The 14,840-nt window shown below is 38.1% G+C and overlaps 1 protein-coding gene across 1 annotated transcript in view; it reads right to left on the bottom strand.

Moving 5' to 3' along the window:
* DLG2 (discs large MAGUK scaffold protein 2) overlaps positions 1 to 14,840 on the bottom strand; it is a 2,066,337-nt gene that overhangs the window by 969,822 nt on the left and 1,081,675 nt on the right. Inside the window, 1 exon segment of the mRNA XM_053708663.1 lies at positions 4,614 to 4,716. Within this exon segment, the coding sequence (XP_053564638.1) occupies positions 4,614 to 4,716 (103 nt within the window).

The following is a 14,840-nucleotide window of genomic DNA, read 5'->3' as shown; positions in this document are numbered from 1 at the left end:
GAAGGTATACTGTAACTGGCACACTAACAGATGTCTATTAACTTGTTCTAAGAAGGTATACTGTAGCTGGCACACTAACATGTGTATTTACTCATACTCAGAAGACATACTGTAGCTGGCACACTCACAGATGTCTATTAACTTGTTCTAAGAAGGTATACTGTAGCTGGCACACTAACAGATGTCTATTAACTTGTTCTCAGAAGGGATACTGTAGCTGGCACACTCACAGATGTCTATTAACTTGTTCTAAGAAGGTATACTGTAGCTGTCACACTAACAGATGTCCATTAACTTGTTCTCAGAAGGTATACTGTAGCTGGCACACTAACAGATGTCCATTAACTTGTTCTCAGAAGGTATACTGTAGCTGATACACTAACAGATGTCCATTAACTTGTTCTCAGAAGGTATACTGTAACTGACACACTAACAGATGTCCATTAACTTGTTCTCAGAAGGTATACTGTAACTGACACACTAACAGATGTCCATTAACTTGTTCTCAGAAGGTATACTGTAGCTGGCACACTAACAGATGTCCATTAACTTGTTCTCAGAAGGTATACTGTAACTGGCACACTAACAGATGTCTATTAACTTGTTCTAAGAAGGGATACTGTAACTGGCACACTAACAGATGTCTATTAACTTGTTCTAAGAAGGGATACTGTAACTGGCACACTAACAGATGTCTATTAACTTGTTCTAAGAAGGGATACTGTAACTGGCACACTAACAGATGTCTATTAACTTGTTCTAAGAAGGGATACTGTAACTGGCACACTAACAGATGTCCATTAACTTGTTCTCAGAAGGGATACTGTAGCTGGCACACTCACAGATGTCTATTAACTTGTTCTAAGAAGGGATACTGTAGCTGGCACACTAACAGATGTCTATTAACTGATAATCAGAAGGTATACTGTAACTGGCACACTAACAGATGTCTATTAACTTGTTCTCAGAAGGGATACTGTAGCTGGCACACTCACAGATGTCTATTAACTTGTTCTAAGAAGGGATACTGTAGCTGGCACACTCACAGATGTCTATTAACTTGTTCTAAGAAGGGATACTGTAGCTGTCACACTCACAGATGTCTATTAACTTGTTCTCAGAAGGGATACTGTAGCTGGCACACTCACAGATGTCTATTAACTTGTTCTAAGAAGGGATACTGTAGCTGGCACACTAACAGATGTCTATTAACTGATAATCAGAAGGTATACTGTAACTGGCACACTAACAGATGTCTATTAACTTGTTCTCAGAAGGGATACTGTAGCTGGCACACTCACAGATGTCTATTAACTTGTTCTAAGAAGGGATACTGTAGCTGTCACACTCATAGATGTCTATTAACTTGTTCTCAGAAGGGATACTGTAGCTGGCACACTAACAGATGTCTATTAACTTGTTCTCAGAAGGGATACTGTAACTGGCACACTAACAGATGTCTATTAACTTGTTCTAAGAAAGGATACTGTAACTGGCACACTAACAGATGTCTATTAACTTGTTCTAAGAAGGGATACTGTAACTGGCACACTAACAGATGTCTATTAACTTGTTCTCAGAAGGGATACTGTAGCTGGCACACTCACAGATGTCTATTAACTTGTTCTAAGAAGGGATACTGTAGCTGGCACACTCACAGATGTCTATTAACCTGTTATCAGAAGGGATACTGTAGCTGGCACACTAACAGATATCTATTAACTTGTTCTCAGAAGGTATACTGTAGCTGGCAAACTCATAGATGTCTATTAACTGATAATCAGAAGGTATACTGTAGCTGTCACACTCATAGATGTCTATTAACCTGTTATCAGAAGGGATACTGTAGCTGTCACACTCATAGATGTCTATTAACTTGTTCTAAGAAGGGATACTGTAGCTGGCACACTCACAGATGTCTATTAACTCATACTCGGAAGGGATACTGTAGCTGGCACACTGACAGATGTCTATTAACTTGTTTTGAGAAGGGAAACTGTAGCTGGCACACTCACAGATGTCTATTAACTTGTTTTGAGAAGGGAAACTGTAGCTGGCAAACTCACAGATGTCTAGTAACTTGTTCTAAGAAGGGATACTGTAGCTGGCAAACTCACAGATGTCTAGTAACTTGTTCTAAGAAGGGATACTGTAGCTGGCACACTCACAGATGTCTATTAACTTGTTCTAAGAAGGGATACTGTAGCTGGCACACTCACAGATGTCTATTAACTTGTTCTAAGAAGGGATACTGTAGCTGTCACACTCATAGATGTCTATTAACCTGTTATCAGAAGGGATACTGTAGCTGGCAAACTCACAGATATCTATTAACCTGTTATCAGAAGGGATACTGTAGCTGGCACACTCACAGATGTCCATTAACTTGTTCTCAGAAGGTATACATAGAAACATAGAAACATAGAATTTGACGGTAGATAAGAATCAAAAAGTCCCATCAAGTCTACCCATATTGCATGTTACTTTTTCCTTAGGATAGCCTTATGCATGTCCCAGGCATTTTTAAATTCCTTTACAGTCTTTGTGTTTACCACCTCAAATGGAAGTTCATTCCATGAATCCACCACCCTTTCTGTAAAAAAATGCTTCCTCAAATTTCTCCTGAATCTGCTACCCTCTAACTTTACATTGTGACCCCTTGTTTTGGGATTTATTTTTTTGTGAAAAATGTTTTCAGCTTCTATTTTATTAAATCCCTTCATATATTTGAAGGTTTCTATCATGCCACCTCTTTCCCTTCTATAAACTATACATATTTAGATCATAGAGTCTTTATTTGTATGTTTTATATTTTAGACCATGTACCATTTTAGTAGCCCTCCTTTGGACAACTTCTAGTGTATTTATATCTTTCTGAAGATATGGTCTCTAGAACTGTACACAGTATTCCAGATTTGGTCTAACTAATGATCTGTAAAGTGGCATAAGAACCTTGCTATTTCTGCTACTAAAACCTCTTCCAATGCAACCCAGCATTTGACTGGCCTTGCTTGCTGCACTGTGTACCAAATTTTAAATCATCAGAAATAATAATTCCCAAATCCCTTTCTTCTTTAATTACAGTCAGTAATGTACCATTGAGACTATTATTGGCCTTTGGGTTTTTGGATCCTATATGCATAATTTTGCTCTTGGTAATATTACATTTCAGATACCATTTATTTGACCAGTCCTCTAGTTTATTAATATCACAGTTCATTTGATCAACTCCTCCTGGAACATCTACCCTGTTACAAATTTTTGTATCATCAGCAAACAAGCAAACCTTTCCCTTAAGCCCACTTCCAATATCACTTATGAACATGTTAAACAAAACAGGCCCAAGAACTGACCCTTGGGGAACACCACTAGTAATGGATGCCTCATTTGAATGTACTCCATTAATTGAAACTCTCTGTCGTCTATCTTTAAGCCAGCATTCTACCCACTTAACAATCTTAGCATCTATTCCAAGGCAATACATTTTGTGAATAAGTTTGTTGTGTGGAACGGTGTCAAATGTAGCTGGCACACTCATAGATGTCTATTAACTAATACTCAGAAGTGATACTGTAGCTGACATACTCACAGATGGCTATTAACTAGTTTTTAGAAGACATATTGTAACTGGCACACTCACACATTTCTGCTAACTGATATTTAGAAGGGATACTGTAGTTGGTGCACTCACAGATTTATGTTAACTAGTACTTAGAAGCAATAAAGTAGCTGGCACACTCAAAGATACCTGTTAGCTTGTATTCAGGAGAGATACTGTAGATGGCAAACTCACAGATTTCTGTTAACTTTAACCCAGAAGGGATACTATAGTTAGCACACTCACCAATTTCTGTTAACGTTTACTCAGAAAGGATACTGTAGTTGGCACACTCACAGAATTATGCTAACTAGTACTCAGAAGCAATACTGTAGTTGGCACACATATACAGATTCCTGTTAACTTTTACTCAGAAGGGATACTGTAGTTGGCACACCCACAGATTTCTTTTAACTTTCCATAAGAAGGGACACAGTAACTGGCCCACTCACAGAGTTATGCTGATATTCAGAATGGATACTGAGCCTGTTCTTGATACAACAACAGAAGCAAACTTTCTTCTTTGTTCTAATTGTGAATTATACTGCATACCAGTCCTAATTTCCTATTTCACCATAACATATGAAAACATTATTATGCATAGATAATATAAATTATAATCTGATAAAACAAGATTAAAACACACGTTTATTTAGTGTAAAAACACATTTGTTAGTAGAAAACAGAAAACAACCAAGTCTAAAGTCTAATTTATCTGACACATTCGATATAATATGACATTCTACATTCTATTGCAAAATGTTTCACTTTATTAAAAAGCATTTTTGATTCTAAGGTAATGCATAACTATAGGGAGAATACTGTTATGAAAATAGCAACCTCGCTGCATTTATCTTCTTAAGTTATTAGGCAGAGCTGGCCATGCACCTTGATTGCAGGCACTGTATATCTGCTTACAGTACATAAATATCTTGCTCACTTAGTGACAGGGTGGCAATGTTCCCAGGACAAATACAAGATTGCTAATCTACAAAAAAGAAAATATCTTTCTTACCTTCTGGCTGGTATTGTGCTACAATTGTTACAGTCAGACCTGCACCCTTGAGGGCGATAGCAGCTTGCTCATGTGTAGCGCCCCGAAGGTCAATGCCGTTAACCTAAAGAAGATTAGCAGAGGTATGATTTTACTTTTAATGCTTTTGCAAGGATAAACAAATAGATCAGTTCATTTTATTTTAACATGTGCATTAGAGTATTTTTACACTGAAAGTAATACAAAATTGAATTTAGAATTTTAAAATATTAGTCATCATTTTAAATACTGAAGTTTTTATTTAAAGTGAAAGATGGAAGAAATATGTTAGATCAATCATAAAATGCATTTGAGTTTTTTGTTGTTTGCTTTTTGTACAAAAGATATTTGGTATCTCTATATAAACACATACAGCTAGATTACGAGTTATGCGCGCTATAGAGAAATTTTAATAATGCAACAAAAGTTGCGTTATTTAACTCCATATAGAGCAGCCATTACAAATTTTGAAACAGCCGGCTTGTGCGTGGGATATGGGGTGTTTAAACTCCATACCGCACAAAAACCAAGCACTGTTTTGACGTGCTCGTGCACACTTTCCCCATAGACATCAAAGGGGAGAGCGGGTCAGAAAAAAGTCTAACACCTGCGATCGCGGAATGAAAAGCTCCGTAACGCAGCCCCATTGATGTCTATGGGGAAAAATAAAATACAGTTTAAACCTAACACCCTAACATAAACCCCAAGTCTAAACACCCCTAATCTGCCCCCCACCGACATCGCCGGCACCTACATAATGTTATTAAACCCTAATCTGCCACCCCCGATATCGCCAACCACCAAAATAAATCTGTTAACCCCTAATCTGCCTCTCCCGATATCGCCACCACTATATTAAAGTTATAAACCCCTATTCCACTGCACCCCAACATCGCCCACACTATATTAAAGTTATTAACCCCTATTCCACCACTCCCTGACATCGCCGCCACTAAATAAAGGTATTAACCCCTAAAACTCGGGTCTGCCACATCACTACCACTAAATAAACCTATTAACCCCTAAACCGCCAGCCCCCCCCCCCCCACATCACAACAACCTAAATTAAACTTTATTAGCCCCTAAACCTAACCCTAACGTAACCCTAACCCTTAACCTATCACCCCCTAACTTTAACATAATTAAAATAGAGCTAAACTAAAGTTACAATTATTAACTAAATAATACCTATTTAAAACTAAATACATACTTATCAGTGAAATTAAAACAAATAGCTAGATTATGAGTTTTGAGCGCTATAGGGATTTTAACGACCGCCACAAAAGCGGCGTTATTTCACCTCCCTATAGCGCTGGTATTACGAGTTTTAAAAAAGCAGGCTTGTGCGGGCAAAATGGTTGCGTTGAGCTGCATACTGCACCAAATACAAGCGCTGCTTTGGCGTGCCCGTGCACGATTTCCCCATAGACATCAATAGGGAGAGCCACCAAAAAAAAAGCCTAACACCTGCGATCACGGAATAAAAAGCTCCATAACACAGCCTCATTGATGTCTATGGGGAAATAAAAAGTTATGTTTAAACCTAAAACCCTAAAGTTCAAAGAATAGCAGAAATTTTGGATATTGATACAGGGTTGTGCAGTGCCCTGCTTTAGCTTGCACCCAATATTTCCACAGTGTGCTGGACTTTTTGCTTTTTGTTGAACCTAACACCCTAACATAAACCCTGAGTCTAAACACCCCTAATCTGCAACCCCCAACATTGCCGCCACCTACATACAGTTATTAACCCCTAATCTTCCACCCCCAACATCGCCGCCACCTACATAAAACTATTATGTCGCCACCACTATACTAAAGTTATTAACCCATAACCTCTGGCCTCCCACATCATTACCACTAAATTAACCCCTAAACCTAACCCTAACGTAACCCTAATGTAACCCTAAGACTAACACGCCCTAACTTTAACATAATAATTAAAATACAGCTAAACTAAAGTTACAATTTTTAACTAAATAATTACTATTTTAAACTAAATACAAACTTACCTGTGAAAAAAAACCTAAGCTAGCTACAATATAACTATTAGTTATATTGTAGCTAGCTTAGGTTTTTTTTTTATTTCACAGGTAAGTTTGTATTTATTTTAACTAGGTAGACTAATTAGTTAAAATAAATACAAACAAACCTGTAAAATAAATCCTAACCTGCCATACACTAAAACCTAACATTACGGGGGGCGGAGCCTACAGCTGTAGCGGCAGGACGTGTCTTGTGGGAGCTCCTGGTTCTATCATAGGGTTTTATGCAATATTTTATTGTTTTCTATAAAGAAAGTATATCATTCTATGACTGGAGACCAGCAGACTGCTATAGGATTCAAGAAATTGATAATCCTGGGGGAAATTCTTTGGATTCACATCTCTGCCTATGCTCTGCAGTTAGGCCACGCGGCTGCTGCATTCATCTGATGTCTGGCAGCTCGTGGAGCCGGGGCTACCGCATATTCCCCCCCCTAGGTGACTGGGGTTACGAGCAGTACTAATTACTGCTACTACTGCAAATTGCATCTACAATTACACGGTAATATGAAGGCGCCTAGAGATGCCATTACTGCACAGGACATGCAACGCATACTACAAGACCATTTTTTGAGCCTATCTAAAAGTATAAAAAATGCCTGGAACAACACTCCTACATGCCAGAGGTCAGACACATCTCCCACGGACAGCGGAGTGGTAACCTTCGACACCGTAGAGAGTACTGCAGAGAACGTGCTGGAAAAGGCTCTGACTACTGAAGTATACACAGCACCCGAGAACCCGCAGGAGACTAGGCGGATAACGGCAGTGCCGGAACAAGCAGAATGCTCTGCCGCACCTCCAGGGGTCGGAGTGACGAGACGGCCTCTTTATGTGAAGATGGCTGATCTGTTAGATGAGACTAGCCAAATGCCCGCAGAAGTACCGGTAATTGGCGTAGGGCGGCTCGATAAGCAACTCCAGCCCGGCATGGCCGCAGGAACAGGGAAGGGCCTAACTACAACACTGCCCAGAAAAACAAATAATGCACCTCAATCGGAGGAACTTCCCTCTTCTATCCCAAGGCATCAAGAGAACCACTGTTTGCCGATTATAAAGAAAGGTCATTTAACTGACCGAGACATTCTTCCTACGAGAGCCCTCAGAGATTGGCGACAAGGTATTGGGTAGGCTGCTCTTTTCATGGAAAACCAGATAATAGTCGAGCCTGGGTTACACATATCTTGCTCAGATGGCTACATGGCAGGTACTAGCCCTTACAGTGACTTTATAAGAAAACTTTATTTGAATCCACAGTGGGACCTATTTCACTTTGACTTCACATAACATTCCCCAGAGAGTTACTCTCTATTAATGATGGCGTTTTTGCCTGATTCTTGGGGGAAACCTATTCTCCCTTCCTTGTTATATAGGCTTGTTCATTTATAGGTCTGTTAAACTGTTTCATAGTTTATAAGTATGCATGTTGAATTATCATTTAGAACTTCCAGCTGTGCTAGGTCTTGCTTTTATATAGTTTATTATAAGAGATTGTTTGTATCCTTATTTCTATATACCATGTTTACAGGACCATATCTGCATGAATAGCCCAGAGTTCAGTTACTTAAATCATGCTAGGCCTAGCCTTTGTATATTTTACTATTGGAGATCACCTGTGTAGATATTTGTGCATGTTATGTTTAGAGTATTATATATGTATGAGTAGCCCAAGGTCTTGATGCTCATACCCTGCTAGGTTTTGCCTTTATATATCTTGCTGTTATTGTTCAACTTGAAGATGCCCCTGTACCATGGTATTTATTTATATCAACTAGATGATTCCACAATATGTAAGTGGACACCGGTATATATTCCTACATAAATTACCTTCGGCCCCCTATAGCCCACATGCCATTCTTACCCCTTTTACTCCTAATGGTGGCTTAGGAGTGTTCCTGTTGCTTTTTAAAATGGATTTTGCCCATGCCCATAACACTAGGTGCCTGACCTATTTTTACTTTTTGTAACACTTAAGTGTAAAGACTTACTAACTTTTTGGTCCATATGCGACCACTCCACATATCAAACTTTAATCACCAAGTTCTAAGGTCCAAAAGTGACCGTATCTATCATTAGGGTCCCCATTATTGAGTTACTCATATTTACATGGGCCCATAAGTGGCCTTTTGAGGTTTTGGGGCGCACATACAGTATATTTGTTAAAACCATAAAATGAGGTCCATTACTAGCGTTCAGTAGCTTTCTGTGTGATGATGTTAGGTTGCTTTCTATTTTTGTTATAGTAACCCTTTGTTTGTATTTGCAAGTCATAATCGTGCAACTCAATGTATATGTTGTTTTTGCTATTGAACATCTAATTGGAGCTGTATCTTTGAACAACCTCAATAAAAAACTTTAAATATAAAAAAAAAAAAAAAAACCTAACATTACAAAAAAAAATAAACACTAAAATTACTAAAAATAAAAATAACTAAATTACATAAAAAAGCAAACACTAAATTACAAAAAATAAGAAACAAATTATCAAAAATAAAAAAGAATTACACCTAATCTAATAGCTCTATCAAAATAAAAAATCCCCCCCCCAAATAAAAAATCCCTAGCCTACAATAAACTACCAGTGGCCATTAAAAGGGCATTTTGTGGGGCATTGCCCCAAAGATAACAGCTCTTTTACCTGTAAAATAAAATACAAACACCCCAGCAGTAAAACCCACAACCCCACAACCAACCCCCCCCAAATAAAATAACTATCTAAAAAAAACTAAGATAACCATTGCCCTGAAAAGGGCATTTGTATGGGCATTGCCCTTAAAAGGGCATTTAGCTCTTTTACATGCCCAGGGTTTGGGCAGCAAAATAACTAAAAGTTTTTTTTTTTATAGTTTTTTTTATTTAGCGGGTTTGGGGGGTGGGGGTTTGTAATGTTAGTGGGTCTTTGTAAAAAAAAATTCAGGTAAAAGAGCTGTTTAACTTAGGGCAATGCCCTACAAAAGGCCCTTTTAAGGGCTATTGGTAGTTTATTCTAAATTAGGTTTTTTATTTTGGGGTGTTTTTTTTTTTTATTGAGGTAATGATTTGGCATACAAACAAACGGCTAGATTATGAGTTTTGCGTTATGAGCGTCTCGGTGCTAACTTGCAAGTTATTTCCACCGCTCACCTCCCTATAGCGCTGCTATTACAGGTTTGCAAAAACCTGGCGTTAGCAGGCAATATGTCAGCGTTGAGCTCCATTGAGTTCCATACCGCACCTAAATACCAGCGCTGCTTTGAGCTGGTTTTACGTGCCCGTGCACGATTTCCCATAGACATCAATGGGGAGAGCCAGCTAAAAAAAAGCCTAACAACTGCAATAAAGGAGCGCTTAAAGCTCGGTAATGCAGCCCCATTGATTACTATGGGGAAAGAAAAGTTATGTTTACACCTAACACCCTAACATAAACCCAGAGTCTAAACACTCCTAATCTGCCGCCCCCGTCATCGCCGACACCTACATTACACTTATTAATCCCTAATCTGCCGCCCCTGACACCTACATTACAGTTATTAACCCCTAATATGCCGCCCCCAATGTCGCCGCCACCTACATTACAGTTATTAACCCCTAATCTGCTGCCCCAACATCGCCGCAACCTACCTACACTTATTAACCCCTAATCTGCCACCCCCAACATCGCCGCCACTATACTAAAGTTATTAACCCCTAAACCTAACCCTAACGTAGCCCTAACCCTATCACCACTAACTTTAACATAATTAAAAGAAATCTAAATAAAAATTACAATTAATAGCTAAATAATTCCTATTTAAAACTAAATACTTACCTATAAAATAAAACCTAAGCTAACTACAATATAACTAATAGTTACATTGTAGCTATCTTAAGTTTTATTTTTATTTCACAGCTAAGTTTGTATTTATTTCAACTAGGTAGACTAGTTAGTAAATAGTTATTAACTATTTACTAACTACCTAGTTAAAATAAATACAAACTTACCTGTAAATAAATTACATTAATTAAATACAATTAACTAAATTACAAAAAAATAAACACTAAATTACAAAAAATAAAAAATATATTATCAAATATCTAAACTAATTACACCTAATCTAATAGCCCTATCAAAATAAAAAAGCCCCCAAAATAATAAAACCCCTAGCCTAAACTAAACTGCCAATAGCTCTTAAAAGGGCATTTTGCGGGGCATTGCCCCAAAGAAATCATCTCTTTTACCTGTAAAAAAAAATACAAACAACCCCCCAATAGTAAAACCCACCACCCACACAACCAAAACCCCCAAATAAAATCCTATCTAAAAAAAACTAAGCTCCCCATTGCCCTGAAAAGGGCATTTGGATGGGCATTGCCCTTAAAAGGGCATTTAGCTCTTTTTCAGCCCAAACCCTAAGCTAAAAATAAAACCCACCCAATAAACCCTTAAAAAAAACTAACACTAACCCCGAAGATCCACTTACAGTTTTTGAAGACCGGACATCCATCCTCAACGAAGCCAGGAGAAGTCTTCATCCAAGCGGGCAGAAGTCCTCAACAAAGCCGGGAGAAGTCTTCATCCAAGCGGCAAGAAGTGGTCCTCCAGGCGGGCAGAAGTCTTCATCCAGACGGCATCTTCTTTCTTCATCCTTCCGATGCGGAGCGGCTCCATCTTCAAGACATCCGGCGCGGAGCATCCACTTCTGATGATGGCTACTGAAGAATGAAGGTTCCTTTAAGGGACGTCATCCAACATGGAGTCCCTTGAATTCCGATTGGCTGATAGAATTCAGCCAATCGGAATTAAAGTTGAAAAAATCCTATTGGCTGATGCAATCAGCCAATAGGATTGACCTTCAATCCTATTGGCTGATCCAATCAGCCAATAGGATTGAGATTGTATTCTATTGGCTGATTGGAACAGCCAATAGAATGCAAGCTCAATCCTATTGACTGATTGGAACAGCCAATAGAATGTGAGCTCAATCCTATTGGCTGATTGGATCAGCCTAAAGGACTGAAGCTCAATCCTATTGGCTGATTGCATCAGCCAATAGAATTTTTCAACTTTAATTCCGATTGGCTGATAAAACTCTATCAGCCAATCAGAATTCAAGGGACGCCATCTTGGATGACATCCCTTAAAGGAACCTTCATTCTTCAGTAGCCGTCATCAGAAGAGGATGCTCCTCGATGGATGAAGATAGAAGATGCCGCCTGGATGAAGACTTCTGCCTGCCTGGAGGACCACTTCTTGCCGCTTGGATGAAGACTTCTCCCTGCTTCGCTGAGGATGGATGTCCGGTCTTCAAAAACTGTAAGTGGATCTTCGGGGGTTAGTGTTAGTTTTTTTTAAGGGTTTATTGGGTGGGTTTTATTTTTAGCTTAGGGTTTGGGCTGAAAAAGAGCTAAATGCCCTTTTAAGGGCAATGCCCATCCAAATGCCCTTTTCAGGGCAATGGGGAGCTTACATTTTTTTAGATATGATTTTATTTGGGGGTTTGGTTGTGTGGGTGGTGGGTTTTACTTTTGGGGTTGTTTCTAATTTTTTTTACAGGTAAAAGAGCTGATTTCTTTGGGGCACTGCCCCGCAAAGACCCTTTTAAGGGCTATTGGCAGTTTAGTTTAGGCTAGGGTTTTTTATTTTGGGGGGCTTTTTTATTTGATTAGGTGTAATTAGTTTAAATATTTGATAATTTCTTTTTTATTTTGTGTAATCTAGTGTTTATTTTTTTTAAAAAAAATTAGTTAATTGTATTTAATTAATGTAATTGATTTAATTGTAGTGTAAGGTTAGGTGTTAGTGTAAGACAGGTTAGGTTTTATTTTACAGGTAAGTTTGTATTTTTTTAACTAGGTAGTTAGTTAATAGTTAATAACTATTTACTAACTAATCTACCTAGTTAAAATAAATACAATCTTGGCTGTGAAATAAAAATAAAACCTAAGATAGATACAATGTAACTATTAGTTATATTGTGGCTAGCTTAGGTTTTATTTTATAAGTAAGTATTTAGTTTTAAATAGGAATTATTTAGGTATTAATTGTAATTTTTATTTAGATTTATTTTAATTATGTTATAGTTAGTGGGTGTTAGGGTTAGGGTTAGACTTAGGGTTAGGTTTATGTGTTAACTTTAGTATAGTGGCAGCGATTTTGGGGGCAGCAGATTAGGGGTTAATAACAGTAATGTAGGTTGCGGCGATGTTAGGGACAGCAGATTAGGGGTTAATAATATTTAACTAGTGTTTGGTATGCAGGAGTACGGCGGTTTAGGGGTTAATATGTTTATTATAGTGGTGGCGATGTCGGGAGCGGCAGATTAAGGGTTAATAATTTTATTTTAGTGTTTGCAATGCGGGAGAGCCTCGGTTTAGGGGTTAATAGGTAGTTTATGGGTGTTAGTGTACTTTTTAGCACTTAAGTTATGAGTTTTATGTTATGGCTTTGTGACATGAAAACCATAACTACTGACTTTCAGTTTACGGTATGGATCTTGTAGTTATGGGCTGTACCGCTCACTTTTTGGCCGGACAGGCAAACTCATAATACAGGCGCTCTGGAAGTCCCATTGAAAAAGGACTTTTTGAAAGCTGCGGTAGTTACGTTGTGTTATGGCCAAAAAAGTGTTACGGCCAAAACTCGTAATACCAGCGGTAGTGAAAAAGCATTGTTATGAAGCTTTTTTACTCATAAAGCAAAACTCGTAATCTAGCCGAAAGGATTGCAGCAAAATACAATAGAATTCTAATATTGCTTATAACAAGTTACATTGTATGGGTTACACAGAGTTGCATATGTAATATACAATGATTGCTATCTATATGATGTAAGGCAAATAATATATGCCATTGCTGCAAGAAGAAAAGAGAAAAAAAAGTTTAATAACATGCCAACTAAAATTTTAAACCTTCTTGTCCTCCTAAGGGGTCTCTCTTGGAACCCACAACCTGGGTAAAAAAAATAACAGTAACGGAAGGTTACATCAATAGTAGAAGGTCACATGTAGACCTCATCATCTAGACCTCAGGTTTTATTTTTATTAAGGAGTGATTGAAATTGTGGCATAGGCAAGATAAACCGCTTAGTTAGTCTTCCTAATCTAGGAGGCTCTTTATATGGTTGGAAGAATATAGCAGGATTAATAAATCATGGTGTATGAAGGGAACATAACGCTCTAGGGCCTGTTGTACTGATGTACTGCACTGACATTATAATATAGGTGTAGCTCTTTAAAGACAAATGTTTAGTACTTACACGACTAGTATGGCTGATCTGAGGGGTGTTTGTTTGATGGTTGGGAATAGTTTTTTGTTCTAGCTTAAATCTAATGTGAGGGGTAGACTTGCAATCTGAGCGTTGTTAGCTGTTATGGATGGTAATTTTATGATCTGAAGAGTGTTGGCTTGGTGTATTGGAGTTGTCCTTTGTTCTGGCCTATGTATGCTTTATAGGGTAGACTTAAGTTAGATATGCAGGGATCTTTAAGACTTTGAGAATCAGGGCGCTATTGGTGTTTAGGCTTAGGGTAGATGTTAAAGCAATTAGGTGAGACCAAGTCAGGATATGGCCGTCAATAATAGATCAACTATTATCACTGGTTAGACCTCCAAATGTAGAAGCTCGTACCATAACAGATCTTCAGTAATACTGCTAGTGGTTTATATACTTAATGAACAGGGTTTGAACGTTCGGACAAACCTGCACCAATACTCAATACTACTCAGTCATCACTTATTTTTACCACTGTAGTGCTCAGCACGCCGTGTTACTTCAGCCGCTGGCAGCGCAGTAGAAAGCCTGGCAATTTTAGGATATTTATTGTGAGCCATGAGACCTGTATTAAAATTAATCAAGGGAATAGAGCTTACTTCAATACAATCTATTATAGCGAAGGTATGCCTCTGGGATTGGTTTAATAATTTAATCTTTTTAAAGTTAACAGGTTCTTCTGATCCATAGAATATATTTTAAGTGATATACAGCCACAGTTGCAGTTTCAAGTAACTAGCTGTACTTATTGACCTCCTTTTTGCGCAGTGTTTTTGCGCTAATGCAAAATTATAATATAGAAGCGATTATACCTAGGCACAATTTGTACATACAGGCCTGCATAGACAAACTTTGGAATATCATATAAAGGTAGCTCAGAATCAATATGCATGTTTTACTTAGAAAACAGTATCAGTTGTGACATAAATAACTAGT

Source organism: Bombina bombina, chromosome 3 (assembly GCF_027579735.1).
Source record: "Bombina bombina isolate aBomBom1 chromosome 3, aBomBom1.pri, whole genome shotgun sequence".
In the NCBI taxonomy this organism is placed as follows: Eukaryota; Metazoa; Chordata; class Amphibia; order Anura; family Bombinatoridae; genus Bombina; species Bombina bombina.
Note: the sequence above shows the minus strand (reverse complement) of the source record. Positions and strands in the feature narration are given on the sequence as shown.